This window comes from Ambystoma mexicanum, chromosome 5q, assembly GCF_040938575.1.
Source record: "Ambystoma mexicanum isolate Mex_15411 chromosome 5q, UKY_AmexF1_1, whole genome shotgun sequence".
Classification (NCBI taxonomy): Eukaryota; Metazoa; Chordata; class Amphibia; order Caudata; family Ambystomatidae; genus Ambystoma; species Ambystoma mexicanum.
Genome location: NC_090933.1, coordinates 993798150 through 993815893, shown reverse-complemented (window position 1 = coordinate 993815893; position 17744 = coordinate 993798150). Strand labels below are relative to the sequence as shown.

At 46.5% G+C, this 17744-nt stretch overlaps 1 protein-coding gene across 1 annotated transcript in view; it reads right to left on the bottom strand.

Moving 5' to 3' along the window:
- Positions 1–17744, bottom strand: part of LOC138498338 (fibrocystin-L-like) — an 848238-nt gene that overhangs the window by 410456 nt on the left and 420038 nt on the right. The window contains exon 18 of the mRNA XM_069622136.1: positions 847–1014. Within this exon, the coding sequence (XP_069478237.1) occupies positions 847–1014 (168 nt within the window). The remainder of the gene's footprint in view (positions 1–846; positions 1015–17744) is intronic.

Genomic DNA, 17744 nt, shown 5'->3' with positions numbered 1-17744 from the left:
CAGATGAGAAAGCCGAGCCTCCTGGAGCCTCAGTGCGGGGAGAGCCAACGAGCTCCCCCGCAAGTGTAAGTTGTCCTGTATCTCCGCAGCCGGGGGCCAACGGTGACCGCAGATCAGCAGGATCAGGCACTGGATGTCTGTCCGCGTTGTACAGGGCAGCAAAAGAAAAAAAATAAAGTCTAAAGACGATTATATTTATGAAAAGGATCGCCCCAGACCGCAGCTCGGCACCTATGCTGCCAATTCGGTCGCGCGCAACAGCGCCCCTTCCACTTTGTTTTTGAAAGGACCATGAAGTCTGGGTTTTTCTGGGATTCTGGTTTAGTTTTTATCAATGCCCTTCAACATCCTCTCTCTCTGAGTTAGTAAGTGAGATCATTTATATATAAAGGAAGAACAATGCTCTTTTGATCACAAAATAATGTACAATAGATAAGAAATCAGATTTAACGGAAAGCAGTGAGTTTCTTACAATGGGGTGAGGTTGAGGGACATTCTGACCAAGTTGTGGATGGGAGTAAATCGAACAGTTAGCTGGGACAATACATAAGTGGACATACATAGATTAAGACCAACCAACATTGGACATTTCTAAGTGCTGGTATCCGGTACAGACAGCTTTTTGCATCGACTGTACTGTAATCAGAACCACATTTTAGGTCTGAATAACGCATTTTATAAATCGTTTCAAAACGTTTGAAGTGCCAAGAGGATTGTCCGGTTGGTTGCCTGCATGGTCTTTCATAAAACATGTTTTTGTAGGATGTTACACACAAATTGCGTAGAGTTCATCAATAATAATTAAATAATAAAACAAGACAATTACAAATGCATAAAAAAGCATACCAAATTGATTGGAAATAGTCGATTGGTACACATAAGCAGTGATGCGATGGAAACTGACTGTGGAATCACAAACAGAACCCAGTTGGCCAAAGCTCCACTCTTGGCTTGTATTGCAGTGAGCCGGATCCAGCAGTGCCATTGTGGGAATTACTTTTTGGCTTGCATTTCCTAAAACAACAAGAGAAACATTTTTCTCGACTTTCACTGAAATTCAAATGTTTCATATGCAGTTTAAACGGTTGGTTGCCCAGCAAAATAGAAGTAGGGTGCTGTACATAAGACAACATAGGATAACAGTGACAACATTCTCATAACTCTATATGGCGACAAAGTATCAAAACCTCTTCAGTAAGTTCAGGTTTTCATGGGGGTCCATCATTTTTACGATTATGGTATTATTCCTAAACGGATGGAACTCAATTTGTCAACTTTGGAAGAATGAAGGGCTGTGTTAGCTCAGTAAGGATTTGCATCGGTGTCCAGTAGACTGCACCCAGATATCTGTGGTGAGAGCTGAACTTGCTGATCTATCTTGCCTGCTAATAATCGATGGTAATCTTAGGAAATGACAGGATAAAGGGATTCGCTTTGTGCATGCTGTCGCATTGCTGAAAAATGTAATTTGCAGACCTGATATAATAAAGAGTTTTGATGGACCGTTTGAATCCCTAAGGCTTTACTCTGTGTCACTCAGGGCTGAATTAGGTCGATGCGAAATAACAATGTGCTTACTTAGAAAGATAAACTCATATAGTTTTGGATACAATTTATAGACAACAGCTGAAAGAAAAAGGAATGGTCCCCAGCTATAAAATATACTGCTTACCAATCATCAAATATTAGGCTGTGGCTGAATTAACTTTTAACGAAGGACAAGTTGCCAAAAGGGTTGCAAGTGATGTTCATATTGAATCTTGAAAGGACACGCTCATGCATTTTCCCGCCATAGCTTCTCTGTCTGGGGAGAGAGATCATAGAAGTGAAGTGCTGCATGTAACCGTCCCCTGTGGTGTGATGGGTGCCAGTGGAGGGTGACTTGGAGGCTCTCCGGATACCACCCTGGGCCCATCATCCACTAGCTTGGGGAGGCAGGCAGCCGGAGGCATAGACAGAGTAGGGCATGAGCATGCCAGACTCACCCAAAATCTGTAAATGCCCACTCAGCAGCGCTCTGTGGGCATTTACAGATGAGTTATTAATGTCACTGTGGTGGGTCCAACTACATTAGCTTCAGGTCCCACACGTTAGGCAATCCTGGCTACACCTCTGCACACATCCCTGGCACCAGGAACAATTCAGAGGACCTCATTGCAAATGCTGTTGCCAAAATGTAATGCAGCACTTGACACCAGAAATTCCAATTCATCTTTAGTGAGAAGCCTGGACCCTCCTGGAGAGTGCGCTTGAAAGGCTTCGATGAAGATAGGGTACTGACCCAATCTAACTAATTCCACCAGACAGTGCGCTGCTTAAACGTCTGGCATGAGCACATTCAAGGGGCAGTCTATCTTGAAACTTCATTTTTCTCTGCCTCTCTTCTTTATCATATATATGTATCTTTCCACTTATGGATGTAGACTTTAATCAAGATGGTATGTTTGGCAAAGCTCTATTGAATTGAGTGCATACGTTTTCATCATTAACGCAATAACCTAATGCACTGCGTTTATATACTTCTTTTTCTTGTCGAAAACTCCATGTAAAGATCAAACAGAAAATAAATATATGTCAACTTCTGGCAAATGTTGCATGCCAACGTCATATTACCACGTGCAATGGGTTTATGGGGTCGTATGGATTCATCATGGGGCACCTCAGGCTTATATAGATGGGAAGTGTTAGATCAGAATTGTTTGGTCCCCTAAACCTTACGTTGGCTCCTATGTATTTTCAACTTACTTTTTGTGCCAATAGGCACTTCTACTGAAGTCCTGCTGTCACTACAACTATATTTGATGTGAAGCTTCCCGCTAAAATGAAAGGGGTGCTTTATAAGCACCTCATTTTGGTCCCAAGGAAATTCCATTGCAATAAAAGTGTGTTGGGGAGTAGGCTGGTGACAGCTGTACTTCTGTTTTGGCTATACCTCGGTTGTAGTCATTTTTACTGCCTTAGTTCTCAAATGGCACTATATGTTCGCCATTTGGACACAAAGGCATTTTTGTTTGAGTGCACATTTTTCTGACGTAGGCTCATCTTGAGCCCGGAAAGAATGCTTGGGTTAGGCATAATCGAGTGTAGACTGGATTAGGCTCTCCCAGATAGATTTCCCAAACCCAATCCAGTGTGCAGGGGCCTAGTTGTTTGGCATTTTTTCTGGTCTGGCCCGATTGGCTGGCCTCCAAAACCATGTGTGCTTCATGGTTGGAGATTGTTGAGAAGAGTTGTCTGTTCCCCTTTGTGAATGTGATTATCACATGGAAACCTTTAACATTCCTCAGAACTGTTCCTGAAGCCAGCCTTGTTTTTCAATGTACCACTGCTGAATACCAGAAACACCTTCATAGCCTGTGGTTGAGCTTCACATGTCCATGCTCAGCACTCTAACCCACTCTTAATTAAGGGCCCTCTTGGGGTCCAACCTGTGGAACGTTTCCTCTTCCTTAGAAGGTTGAGGAGGAAGGTGGAAGACAGGTAAGTCAATGGTCTGGAAGATGTGAAACTCTGACATGACTTTGGGCAGAAACCCTGGTCGCACTTTCAAGGGCACCTTCTCCTTAAAGAATCGGAGAAAGGGAGGCCTGCATGACAAGGCTGCAGCTCACTGACCCTGCTGGCTGATGTGATTGCCACCAAAAAGCAGTTTTCAGCGCAAGCAGTCTTAGAGAATAGGAGTGCATAAGCTGAAGCGGAGCAGCCATAAGAAAAGATAAGACCAAATTAAGGTCCCAATCCAGGGCAACGAAAGGGAAGGGGTGGGAACGTATTCACAAGACCATTCAGGAATTGGGCCATAACTGTGATTGTGCAGAAAGAACCTTGATTATGAGCTGTCATATTAGGTTTTTAAGCTAGTCAATCTACCCCATCCAAGAAAGATGACAGCACACATCTGTTGCTGTTGTGCAACCAACTGTCTCTCTGCCATCTCTCCTTATCATATGAACCCTGTGACTTTGTGTCCTGTGGCCGTGAAGACATCTGCAATCCTTTCCTAGCCAGAACCATCAGGCAAGATTTAAAATCCTGTGATTTAAGCACTCCATCACTACCAATTACATTATTCCCCTTACTGCACTGCTGGTCAACTCCCCAACAGCACCGTTTATAGAAATGACTGAAAGGAAAAATAGCTATGGCAGAGCCATTGCTCTTGCAACAAGCTTCACATTCCAGAATGAATGCTACAATTCCTTGTTTTGCAAAAGTTATTGTTACAGAATCACCTACCTCTTCTTTAGATTCAAGACCTATCCAGGACAATGTTCCTCTCATGAGCAAATGTTTCTGGATTTGTATAGTATAATCTACTATGGAAGACAATGCATGGCCTTAAGCATTTACAAGCTTGTGTCCTCTAACTAAGTTGGTGAAAGATGAGTGACATTTGATAATACCAATGCTAAGGGACCCATTTAGAGTTTTGAGGTATTTTCTTTGGAAATTCTGCCAAACAAAAACAGTAATGGGAAGGGTCTTCATGATTAAGAGTCATGCAGACCCTTTAGTTATTTCCCATTTCAGGGCTGCACTGGGATTGCATGTCACCACATGCGATAATGGTTGTGTGTGGAGGAACCGTCCGTCACACAAAACAAGGTGGTTTTAACGAATTTCAATTTTAAGCTCTAAATTTGCTGGTTAGGTAAAAGTGCTAGTAATTCTGTGAATGCCTCTTTTTAATCACACTCCCAAACTCTGAATGAAGCCCCACGTACACAGCTTCCAGGGGAAGATGCTAGTAGTCCTTACATATATGTGTTCTCATATGCCTTTTGATTTAAAAAACCCAAAAAAAATTCAAATGCCTTTTGGTTTGTGATTTCCCATATATATTTTCTTAAGAGTCAGTGGAATCATTAGAAATAACTTCCCTTGTACAGGGGCTATTCTGTAATCAATCATTAGAAATAACTTCCCTTGTACAGAGGCTATTCTGTAATCTTAATGACTCATCTTCTGTTAGTGCAATGCATGCCCCCTTTGCATTTAATCTATTCTTTGCAGTTGGTAGTATATCTGGTGTACTTTTAATTATATGAATGATTTGGTTGGAGTTTGTTGGCCCCTGGATAGTTTTTGTGTATACCCTTGGCATTAGCCTACAGCTTATGCCACAGAGATTTGCAATATCAGCCATTGGACAATGCCAATTTTGGGTGTTGAGAGACAAGTGATTGATTTATTTCTTTTTTTCCACATTGCTGATATGCTTAAAGAGAAACTAACTGCAACTCTCTACTCTTTCCACAGTGCGGGGCTAGACAGAAATCGTGCTATCGTGCTACCCATGTGCAAGGTTTTGCCTGAATCAAGCGTATTGTGATGTATGGGGATGCATAAATGATCATCTATGAATCCCCTGGCTTCACCTTCACAGCGTTGACTGTGAAGAGGGGAGCATTTTCGCCTCTGGTCAGAAAAAGACAATGAAGTAGGAATCTACACTTACCGCCTCGAAATCCTTTTGGAACTGGCCTTTTTTTTAAACGTATTTTAGTGTTTTTGTTTTGACATCTTTGAGCTGTGAAATGAATATACATAAAACATACAAAAAAGAAACACAGGTAGATAGAATGCAGCCAATGCATATGTAAGGTTGGAGCTACAAATGGCATCAAGGCTTGGAAGGCCGAGGGGATAGGTGTGTGAGCTCATATGCTCCTGCAGAGGCACAGTGCAAACTGTTCCCTCTGTACACCTCTTGACATCCAACACAGAATTTGTTTTTTAATAATAATGATTAGCCTCTGATGGCCATTTTGGTGCCTTTTTTTGTTTCATTTTGTTTTATGTTATTGCTTTTGGAACAAAAAGCAATATGGGGTCAAAGTATAATCCACAAGAAGAGAGGGCGTTTGATAGCCCGCGCAGCATGGCAGCTCATGTGTGAACTCCACTTTTTATGTGACATCCTGTACAATATCCTGAGGCTCCTGGCAGAGTTTGATGCTGCAGCTTGGTGGCACTCCAGTGAAGGCTGGGTGCACTATCCTGAAGCGGCCTAGCAGGAAGCTGCAGAGGAGGGGCCCACACCGGATGGAGCTTCCCGGTCTCTGCAATAGTGCAGCACCGTGCTACAGTGGAGGAGACGAGGCCGACAGATGCAGATAGCTGCACCCTGCCACGGCAAAATGGGACATCCAGTGCACTCGAAGAGAAAGGATTGAGTGATTGACGGTGGCCTGGATAGTAATCTACTGCCCAGGAAACAGAGGTGAGTCTGTGGGGCAGGGGTGGCTCCCTTCATCACCCTGCTGATGTAGTGAGCGCTGCACGGGTGGCTGGAGCCCAAGAACTGAGTGGGCACGAGAGAGAAGCTACAACAGCAGGCAGTTGGAAGGGGGCTTGGCTTCAGCAAAGTGCAGCAAGAGCAAGCAGAGGTTGGTGGTGGTCACGTCTAGCCCCCCGGACCAAGAGGTGAGGAGTATCCAGTTCGGGGAGGGGCTTTGCATGAGAGGGAGCCCTGAAAGGTGCCCTAGCCATAGAAATTGCAGACACACTTGTAGGTGTGGCTGGCACAGTAGCAGTGTCATCTTAAGTGCCAGCTGGAAGAGGTGCTGGAAGGGCTCCAAAGCTGATTTGGGACGCCAGAATGGTGTAGGGCGAGAAAACACGTCGCACCCTGGCCTTTGAGGGGCAGTCGGCCGGGAAGAGGTTGAAGGTGCCGGCAGAGAGCCCCGTCCATCCTGTGATCTCTGGCTGGGGTGGCGGAAGAACTGGAATTGGACATGAGAGACATCCTTTTACATCTTAAAGAGGAGATAGGGAAACTGGACACTAAATTGGATGCTCTGAACACTAAGGCAGACCTTATTCAACTGAGTCTATATAACCATGGTGCTCGACTGGATGAGGTGGAGAACCGGATCTCTCGCCTAGAGGATGCAGCAGCAAGAGTCACGCCGGGTTGATGGACCTATAAACGGCGGTGAAGGTCATTGCGGTGAAAAACAAAGACCTAGAGGGCTGGGCGAGGTGTAATAATATACACCTGGTGGGGGTCCGGCAACCGCAAGGGCCCGGCCATATGGAGGATTTTGTAGAAAAGCTACGTGTGACACTTTTCAAGAAGGAAGGCCTCTCACCAATGTTCATTGTCGAGCGCGCCCACAGGATCCTGGCTCTGCAACTAGTGCCGGGGTCCCCAGCGCTCCCCATAATCGTAGGACTTCTTAATTACAGGGACCGGGACGCAATTCTCTGGATGCCCAGGGACAGAGGAGAACTCTCCTATGATGGGGACTGCCTCCAGATATTCCCGGATTTCTCAGCAGCAGTGCAGGCGGCAAGGAGAACCTTTGTGGCAGTCAAGCAGAGGCTTTGTGACTTGGACATTCGCTTCACAATGATGTTCTCAGCCAAGCTTAGAATCCAGTACGCTGGGAAGGCACATTTTTCTGCCCATCCGGAGGAAGCAAGAAGGTTCCTAGACGGCCTTCCCAAGAGGGGGGGCTGATGGGAGTGGGTTGCCCCGTAGCCCGGATCATGGGGGGGGATCCGCCCTGCAATCAGACTTGAGAACGGCAGAGAGGAGATGTTAAGGGGCGGCCAACCCTGTTTGCAGATAATTATATGAGAAGACTTCTTTCCTCTCCGACCTATCCTCCCAGGTCCAACTTGGGTCCTTCCTCTCTGACATCTTTTTCTCTACCTGTGGTGTCCCCCAGGGATCCAACCTCTCACCCTGGCTGTTCAATCAATATCTGGCACTCCTTGCCCAACGCATCGCCGCTCTCTGTCCCAACTTTCAGTGCTATGCGGATGATACTCAGCTCATTTTCAGGCTACCCTCGGGCCTCCTCCTCCTCTCCTTCCCTCATCTATGACTCTCTGTCGGCCATCCAGGAATGGTGTGCCGCCAACGACCTCTGCCTTAATGCCAATAAGACTGAGATTCTACTCATCGGCACACCCACTCCTTCCTTCCCTGCAGCTCTCTGGCCCGCCTCCCTTGGCCCTCCTCCCACCCCCGCCTGCAAGGCTAAAAACCTTGGGGTCATCTTCGACTCTGCACTCTCCTTCTCCCCTCACATCTCTGACGTCTCTAAGAAGTCACACTACCAGCTGCACCTCCTTAGAGGTATTATTCCTTTCCTCTCCTTCCCCCAGAAGCTCACTGTCTCCAGAGCCCTGGTCCTCTCTAAGCTGGACTATTGTTAACAGCCTCTATCTAAATCTGCCTGCCTCTACTCTCCACCCTCTGCAACCTATCCAGAACAGGACTGCAAGACTTGTCCTTGGCCTCAAGCCCAGGGACCGTATCTCTCTAGGACTGAAATCTCTGCACTGGCTCCCAGTGGCTGCGAGGATTAAGTTCAAAACCCTCTGCATTGTACACAAGGCCTTCTGGGGCCTGGGACCGCAATACCTTCAACTCTCTCTTCCTAAATATCTTCCTTCTCGAGCTCTTCGCTCATCTGCCTCCAACTCCCTCAGGGTCAGTCGCTTCTCCAAGCAACGAGTTGGTGGCAGATCACTCTCTTTGGCAGGGGCCTCTCTCTGGAACAGCCTTCCTGCCTCCCTGAAACTCGAGGAGAACCATCTCCGGTTCCAGAAGCACCTCAAAACCTTCCTCTTTGCTTCTGCTTTCTCTCCCGCCCTCCCCTGCTGAATTTCCTGACTGAAATTGCACTGGCTACCTGGCCTCCCTTTTCTGATCTCTGGCCCAGGCCCCGTCAATCGCCTCCCTGGCAACCCCTGCACCTAGGGACAGTTTTTCTGTATCCCTACAGTCGCCCTACCAGCCCTTTTGTCTGCACTTCCTTGCACTTGCCACTAGCTGGCTGTTTTATTTGTTTTTATTTATCTTATTTATTCCACTTTCCCATGTACTGCACTTTCCCCTCTCCGTTCCCCCCACGCACTTTCCTCTCCCCTCTTCCCATGCACTTGCGCAATCTGAATGACACCTGGCCTAGTAGGATCGTTGTCTGTCCTCCCTTGTTTCCCCCCCCTTGCCTCATCGCGCCTTGGAACTCTTGTGTATAGGCGCGTTATAAATGCCATATCATATCATATCATAAGGCTGAGGAAGAGACTGATGATATTGGCTTGTGGAATTGGCCTCTATGTTTTTCCTTTGAAGATGGGGGCCCGGCCCTCATAACCTGCAGCGGGCTACGGATGGTTGGCATGTTACTCTGTGGGAGAGCCCGGTACAGTGGCTGGGGTCTGGACAGCCGCATTCTGGTGGGAGCGTGGGGCCAGGCTGATTGGATAAGGGGTGCAGACTCATGGCCCACCTGGGGATAAAGCACATTTAGCTGGGAGCGACAATGGCTTGTGATGGATCGAGGCTGGGTGGAGGCACAAGGGCCTTGTGTGCACTTCACAAATGTTGGTTTGGGGTGGGAGGATTGGAGGGGGGTATTCTGGACATGTAGGGGTGCTTGTTCAGCAGGGCGGGGTGTTTTGGAGGGACGGGAGTTTGTGGATCTGTTCACAGTTGTTGGAGTGTCATCTAATATCTGGATAATGGGTGAGGTCAGACCAGGGTGCCTGGCTGGAGATGGCGGGGTCGGTTGAAACTGGAAAACTATTATGGGGAATCAGAATAGTGCAGTTGAATGGTGACCCTGAGGATTCCTAATTGGGGTGGGGGAAGGAGCATGAAAAGCTTTAAAGTAATTACCTGGAACATACGAGGAGGCGGGCGCCCTGATAAGGTGAGGAAAGTTCTCCTATATGATATGATATGGCATTTATAACACACCTGTACACAAGTGTTTCTAGGCGCGAGTGTTTACATGAGACGCCACGACATTAAAATAGCCTTCATACAGGAAACCCACCTAACCGGGCAAGAAGAGCATAAGTGGGCGGTGCAGTGGGGCTGTCATCAATATAACTCATCGTATTCATCCTATGCAAGAGGGTGGCTATTTTGATTCACAGCTCCCTCAGTTTTTGCCTTATAGAACTGGCCGGAGACCAGGAGGGGAGGGCATTGCTAGTAACCAGGTACTTGGATGGGTCGATGGTCTCCTTGCTGAATACTATTCCTTGCTGAGTACACATGCTCCAGATACTGACGACCCACGGTTTATTAAGTGTGTTACATGCCATCTGTCCCTGATCCCAGACTCCCTTGTCCTTTGGGGGGGACTTTAATGCAACTCTAGATAACGGCCTGGATAGGTCCACTGGGGGGCACAACATCAGTCCAGGGTTAGTCAGAGGGTGTTTGATAGTTGCACAATATATTACCTGGTGCATGTGTGGCGGGTGCAGCATGCTAAGGTTAGGGACTACACATTCCATTCATGGGTACATCACACAGCGTCTAGGATCGACCTCATCCTGGTCTCCAGGCAATCAAGAGTACATTTGGGACCTTGTGAGATCCTGCCGAGAACACTTTCAGATCACTCACCATTGATGCTGGAGCGTCTCATCCCCGGGATGAGGGTGAAGGGGGCAAATTGGCGATTTAAGTCAGAGGCGCTCAGGGACACTGTGTTCCACCGAGAACTGCTAGCGGACAAGCAGACCTTCCTTACCACCAATGGTGGTACGGTAGATTCTCCTGGGGTACTATAGGAGGCTTTTAAATGTTATGTCCATGGCATCTGTGTGGGGAAGGAGGCAGGGATATAATACTGATTGGGGGTGAGCTGGAGGCCAACAACACTTAACTGGAAGGTTTTGAGTGACAGTATCAAGAATCAGAGGAGAGAACCACCCTAGAAGACATCAAGAAGGAGTTGGATGCTTTTCGGGAGAATGCATTGATGGAGGTTCGATATCTGCACCGGTCTGCCCCGGCTAGACAATATGGGGAGGGGCAGAAGGTGGGTGCCTTTTTGGCACGGCTCCTCTGAGCCAAGAGGTGACCCATGCAGGTGGATTATATAGGTAACGCCAGAGGGAAGTCTGTCTTTGAGATAGCCGGGATTGGGGAAGCGTTCCAGGAAAACTACGGTATGCTATACTCATCAAAGGGGACGCACTCCGAGGAGGATATCCAGCGGTATCTGGGGGAGGTCCAGGCATTCCCTCCATGAACAGAGGGAATGCGTGGACAGGGACGTGACCATGGAAGAAATTAAGGGAGTGATTAAATAACTGCCTGGGGCCAAATTACCAGGCCTCGATGGCCTGACAAGCGAATTTCATAAAGCCTTAAGTCACGTAGTGGCCCCCTATCTGCTCCAGCTCTACCAGTAGGTGGTGCAGAAGGGCGCCCTTCCACCGACACTTTGCAAGGCCATGATAATGCTACTACACAACTGTGCTTCATACCAGCCTATATCCCTCATTAATCTAGATAATAAAATCTTTGCCAAGTTATTGGCAAATAGGTTCACTTCCTTTATGCAGGAGCTTCTGCTCGCAGATCAGTCAGGGTTAATTCGGTTCCATGTAATAATGTCCCCACAAAAATATCGCCATGCAAAAATATCGCAGAAAAATGGACGTTTTTTTGTGGGGACATTTTTTGGCTGCCTCTATCCCCACATATATGGTCACCCATATAATATCGCCACAACCTTTTCCCGGCGATATTATGTACGGTGACCATATATATGGGGATAATATTACCTGATACCGTTCATTCCTAGGAGGAACACCACATACGGGCTAAGGCAGCGTTTTGGCCTGCTAGATGGGGTGGATCAGGACGTCCCGGCTATAGCAGTCTTACTAGATGCCGAGAAGGAGTTTGACTCGTCGAATGGCCATTCATTTTTTGCCACGTTGTGTCAAATGGGTTTGGGTTGGTGGTTTCTGAAATATGTAGCTTTGCTGTATACTTCCCCGTGGCACAGATGGCCATTAATGGGGAACGGACGGTGCCCCTACTCTCTTGCCGCTACTGTGCGCGCTTGCAATTGAACCACTGGCTGCAGCATTGAGGGAACGGCACTTACAGAGAAGAATCCAACTGTATACCCATAAGGTAATCCTCTCATTATACATGGGTAACACTGCACTCTTTCTGAAGGACCCGAGGGACAACCTCAATATGGTAATGAGACAAATGATACAATTCGGCGAGTTGTCTGGTTTACAAATCAACTACGATAAGTTGGTGATATTTCCTATCATGGCCAGGGTGATGCAACTTGATGACGACTATGGATTTAGGTGGGGGCTCCTTAACGCCAGATACTTGGGAGTGGAGATATCAAGGGACCCAGAGGTGCTCTTCAGAGAAACTATGGCAGGGCGGTAGATAAATTACAGGAGCAGCTCGGTAAATAGACAGGTCTCACCCTTACCCTGATAGGGCAGATAGTGGTAGTCAAGATGGTGTTGTTGCCCAGATTTCACTACTTGTTTCAAAACCTCCCTATAATTATCCCCAAATGCTTCTTTAAAAAGCCATGTGGGATGCTGGTGGCCCAAGGGTGCATTGGGAGGTGCTTTAATTCTGGGCGGTGCAGGCCCACTTCCTGTCATTCTGGTATGAAGCGAGACCCGGTAGGCCACGCATCCATGTTGAGAGGGCGATAGCAGAACCATGCCTGCTGAGGGTGGAGATTTTGGGGAAGGCAGACTGGAGGAAGTGAAGTTCAGGGGTTGTGGCCAGCACGTGCATGGCTCTGCGGAGGATGGCGGACAAAGTTGGGGTGGCAATGCTGTACTCGTCGGCACTCCCGGTACGGCATGTCCGGGGCCTGGGGATCACCAAGGAGCGAGTGTACAGTGTCCTAATGGATAGACTGGTGAAAACTAAACTAGGGGATTTGTACACAGATAACACCTTCATAAACCTCGAAGAGGTTAAGCGGAAGGGGGGGAGGGCGACCTACCTAGATATTTACTTGTATTATAGGACCAGGAATGAATTCTGTGCCTTTTTTCTCTCCTTCCCACAGCAGCCCCCCGACTTTCCCTTAATACACAAGGTGGTGGAAGCGCAGGGGGGGAGGATTGATCTCCCAGATTTATGAGAAGTTGAGAGCGGCCATACCACAGGCAGGGGATATGGCAAAGCAGAGGTGGGAGAGAGCACTGGGGACAGAGATTGGGGATGAGGTATGGAAATATGTTAAGGCCCAAACGTGGAGGGTGTCGCTTAATGTACGATATAGGCAAATACATTCGAATTCTGTGCACCAGACCTATTGTACTGCATTGAAATTACATAAGTATTATGGGGAAGTGTCTGGTGAGTGTTCCTGTTGTGCGAAGACAGAGGCTGATTTTGTTCTTCTTGCCTGGAGATGTCCCCCTATTATGCAATTCTGGGGAGAGGTGTTTGACACTCTATCGCAATACTACTGGGCTTAACCACGAGCCTGGCCTGGCCATACTGGACAAGGATAGCAATGGCATGGTGCAAGGGTCCCGAGCCACGGAAGGGGCGCAATGGCTGGAGGATATCACTTACTGTTATGATGTCGAGGGGGCTTATGTTCGGACACTACCACTGCATGCTCATGCTCCAAACGTGTGGGGCCCATATTTACAGTTTTTGCTGGCTGAGTCGGAGACTCATGAAGCTCCGGACAGTGATGACGGTACATGAAAATGGGTGATTGAGGGTGTTAGGGAGAACTATCATAAATGGCTGATTTCCCTTACCTAATGAGTCCCTCAGCAGCTTTGCTGGATTTGTAGGATTCATTTTTTTCACTTGGTAAGACTGTGAGCCTTTTTCCCACTCTTACATGTGTTTTGCTGTGTGTGTTTTCACTTTTTGTGTGATCTTGAGCGCTGGAGCCTCACCTACTCCATGGCCTCATATTTGTATGTGTGTTACACAGCACCTTCAGTGCAGTGACACAGGGTTGTCTTTGAGACTTCCCACCGACTCCATTTTCTGGGGCTGACTACTGTCCCCTAGAAAAGGGTAAAGTTGCCATTAACTTTACCCTAGTCACTTTAAACCACAGAACCAGTACACCCCATCTTACATGGAGTATTGGAAAGGGTTAACTCTTATTCCTTTTTGTCTGTGCCTCTTGGAGCATTGTTTCGCTCCCTTTACATTAAGACTTGGCTGGTGGCAGTGGTATCTACCCTAACTTTTCTACCACAATTATCTTATATAAACGTGGTATTGTTTTAGGCTATTATATTAGCCTCAAACATAAGGAAGGTCGGACCCTGCTTGGGTTTTAAGGAGCGCACCTTTTATTTGTTGCTTTGCTCTGCTGCTGGTTTCTTCCCTGGGTAGTGCAGGACCCTCCAGTCTTCCTACTTCTTGTCAGTCCGACAGTCGCTTCAGGAACCGTGAGCCTGCAGAAACTCCCAGGAATGTCCGCCCCAGCTACAGCTCCCTTTCCATTTTAAGGTACTGTGCAAATCTGGTTGTCCGTTTCGTTCAACCGCGGTGAAAGTGTTTGAAATCTTTCTGCAATCCGAGTGCTTGTCCTTCTCTTCTCATTGAACTAACTTTTGTATCAACCAACCTCGTCGGGAAACCGTGCCACGAACTTTACCGCAAACTACCCTGAACTGTGTGATCTTGAGCAAAAAACTTTTGACCCACTGACTTTGGCCCTAAGCCTTTTCTACTTGATTCTATCTCTGTAGTTCCTCTTGTTCAATTGCCCTGAGTACTTACCTGTTGGTTTGACCTAATTTCTAATAACTTTGTTTTTCCCTCCCTTTTAAATTGCTGGAGTGCCATTTTGCTCCCACTTCATTTTGTGAGCTTAACTTGTCTGGAATTTAAGGGAAGTGGTGTGGTGTATTAAGAGTGTGATATTTTAGACTGCTTGTAATAGTGTACTGTTATACAACTGAAGAGTGAAATAAATGTATATTCTTTTACTTGAAAACCTTGAGTCAGTGTTTGCCTGAATCATAGTAATTGCTGTCCTGTAACTATTTGATACTGATCACTTACTCTTGAGATAAGTCTGGCTGCTCTGCTACTGCTACCACTATAACTGTGTATTACAGGCTTGTACCAAAGGTGAAATTGTACTGTCACTTGAAGTCTTAATTGTGTGTGGTGGTCCCAAAGGGTACTGCCTATAATTCTGCCTAACAGAGGTTTTCTTCTAATTCTGTTCCCTCTTCTTTAGGTGTACTGAAGGTCCAAGGTAATGTGCAGTGCGATGCCCATACATACTAGAGGGGGCCTCACCAGACTATTGTGGGAATGATGGCCAAGTTTATTTTGAAAAAACTGGAAGTGGATGCGGACACGCATTTCTTTAATTTTTGTAATGATGACACTCTGAATGAGTTGGTTTTGTTGATGTTGGTATGTGTTGTGAAAGAAACAATAAACAAAGTTAAAAAAAATAAATTCAATCCGCAAACAGCATGAAGAGAAACAGACATGCTCGGACTCTCACAGTCGTAACTTTTAACTATGAAGTGGTATGTATACAGTACCTTTTTCAATAAGTCTATTGATCTCTTTAGATTTTATATTATTCAGTTTTCTTTTGTAGATTCTGTTGCTTTTGTAACAAGAGACAATATGGCATCAAAGCTTATCACACAAACAGAAAGGTATCTCTCTTTCATCTCCCGATCTGAATTATGGGTTTGTTAATTGTGCGGGTAGGGTCCTCTCACTCACTCAACGTTAGCCTCCTACAGATTGCCTGGTACTGCCTTTGCACATGGGCAATTCCGGTCTGGCCGAGTCGCCAAATGTCAATAGGGCATGATTAAGGTGCCAAACCATGATGTCTGTACTTAAGATGGTATTTAATGAAGCATTTAAACTACAGACTTTTAATCACCTAGTGTACTCCTGATTTCTTTCTACCCCATCCAAAATAAACAGTTCAGAAGATGAACTACTATGCCTGCTGCCCCTGCAGTGCCTAGACACATGGGCCCAGAGATGATCACCTTGCTGAGGGAGCTTTATGTAGGTTGTTATTCTGTTAAAGAAATCCCTCAATGGCTCATCACTCTCTGAATTGTTCTCATACATTCAGCTTTCTACTACCACACAAGTGTGAAAGAGCTCTCTGCCTGACCTTAGGACCAACAGTAGGGTGGTCAATGGTGGATATTGGCCCAAAGGAGATGTATTTGGGCGTTTACAGGAATAATCACCCTCACCAACCCTGTAGAGAAGCTAGGACCCCAAGAGGACAGTCACAGAGATGTGCCAAACCCCATCCTACCTATCCAGGTGTAGAACCATTAAGAGAACAGTCACAGTGGCATTCCTAACCTCACCCCTCCTATACATGTGCAAAACCACAAAGGGGGTATACACCCAGACACTCACACCCCCAGCTTTCATGCTAATATGCAGGTCCACAAAAGGAGAAGTGACAGAAGCCCTCACACCACCCCTACCATGGACCAGCGCAGAGAGGTGGTGCTCCTAACCCTTAAAGAAACGTCTTCCCATCAGGGGAACATACTGGGAGAGCCATTCAAGTTTCCTAGTCAGACCCAAACAGCTAGCATTCGAAATATTGCCTCAATCATTTAAAGGAACAATGTTGCACCATTTCAAATTTCCTAAAGAGGAGGGAAATACATTTTCCCCTCTGCAGTGGTGCTGGGAAAACCCTCTCACATGGTGATTCACACTTGCAAATGCAGAATCTCCATTATCCGAGCACCCCAGTGATTAGAGATATGAAAATCTCTCACAATGAAGCACAGATGCAGCAGACACTTTTCCATGCTTACGAGAATATTGTCAGACTACCAATACACATGCCAGGAGAAGAGAGGGACTCAGACTCACACTGGCAATGACAACAGGGCTTCCGGGTTGAGCAAGAGGGACACCCTACTTGCCCATGGCTCAAAATCAAAAACCAAAATAGCAACAGGTCTTCATGTGGCCTCAGGACGACCGTATTCTACACCACATGACCAACCACCAATGGTCCAATCACAAAACAGCACGCGATTGAGTACACAGGTGTCTTTAATATCACTAAGCACCACCGAAATGGACGATATACTCTCCTCTAAAAATCAACCAGGTCAATCTGGAAGTATGGGATGCTCAAGTCGGAGTTGCAAGAAGGATTTTGGGGGGAGTGGTGAGAGACAGAAATATTGAGAGGGGGGCATTTGGGCATAGACAGAGGTTGAAGGCAGAGTCTGGCAGAGGTTAGAACAAGATGGAGCTATCATTAGGGAGAGAATTGTTGGACAATAGAGGAGGCAGCCCATAGAGAGCTAGCTGGGAGGATGTTGGAGCAAAAGACAGTCATCATTGGGGGGCTCGAGCACCCTAGAGGTCTCAGAAGGGGGAGTTCCCACTAAAGCAAGCCGACTTTTAGATTCTTTATTGATACCACTCTTATGCTGTAAAACCTTAAATACATTCTTGGTCTGTGTTGTGTCCACTACTCTACAAATGCTGTGTTGTAGAGTAATGAATACTGATACTGTAACAGGTGAGGGTGCTGTGGGTAATTGTGTCATAAAAAAATCCAAGTTCAGCACGGTAAAAACACGCAATCTTATGAGCTGCAGGATTAGCCGATTGAAAGGGGAGGGAGCTTCCTTGATAGCCACATTGTTTTATGCAGTAGGCTTAAATCATTATTCTCCAAGAAAATAACAAATATGCTGTTAGGATAACTTACAGGTAAGTATACATGGCTTAATATTAGACCGAAGCACTGTAAACAGGCCTCAGAGCATACTTCTCACTAGAAACAAATTCACCTTTTATGAACGTAGCTACAAAGGTTGGCAGCACACTGCAAGTTACACATTCCCAGGATCATACAGAAAGAAATGAACAGCCTTTGATAGTTTCGAGGTCCGGAGGCTAAGCTCATGGGCGCCGGGGAAAAGCAGTGAATGCACAAACATTTTATAATTCTGCATATTAGTTC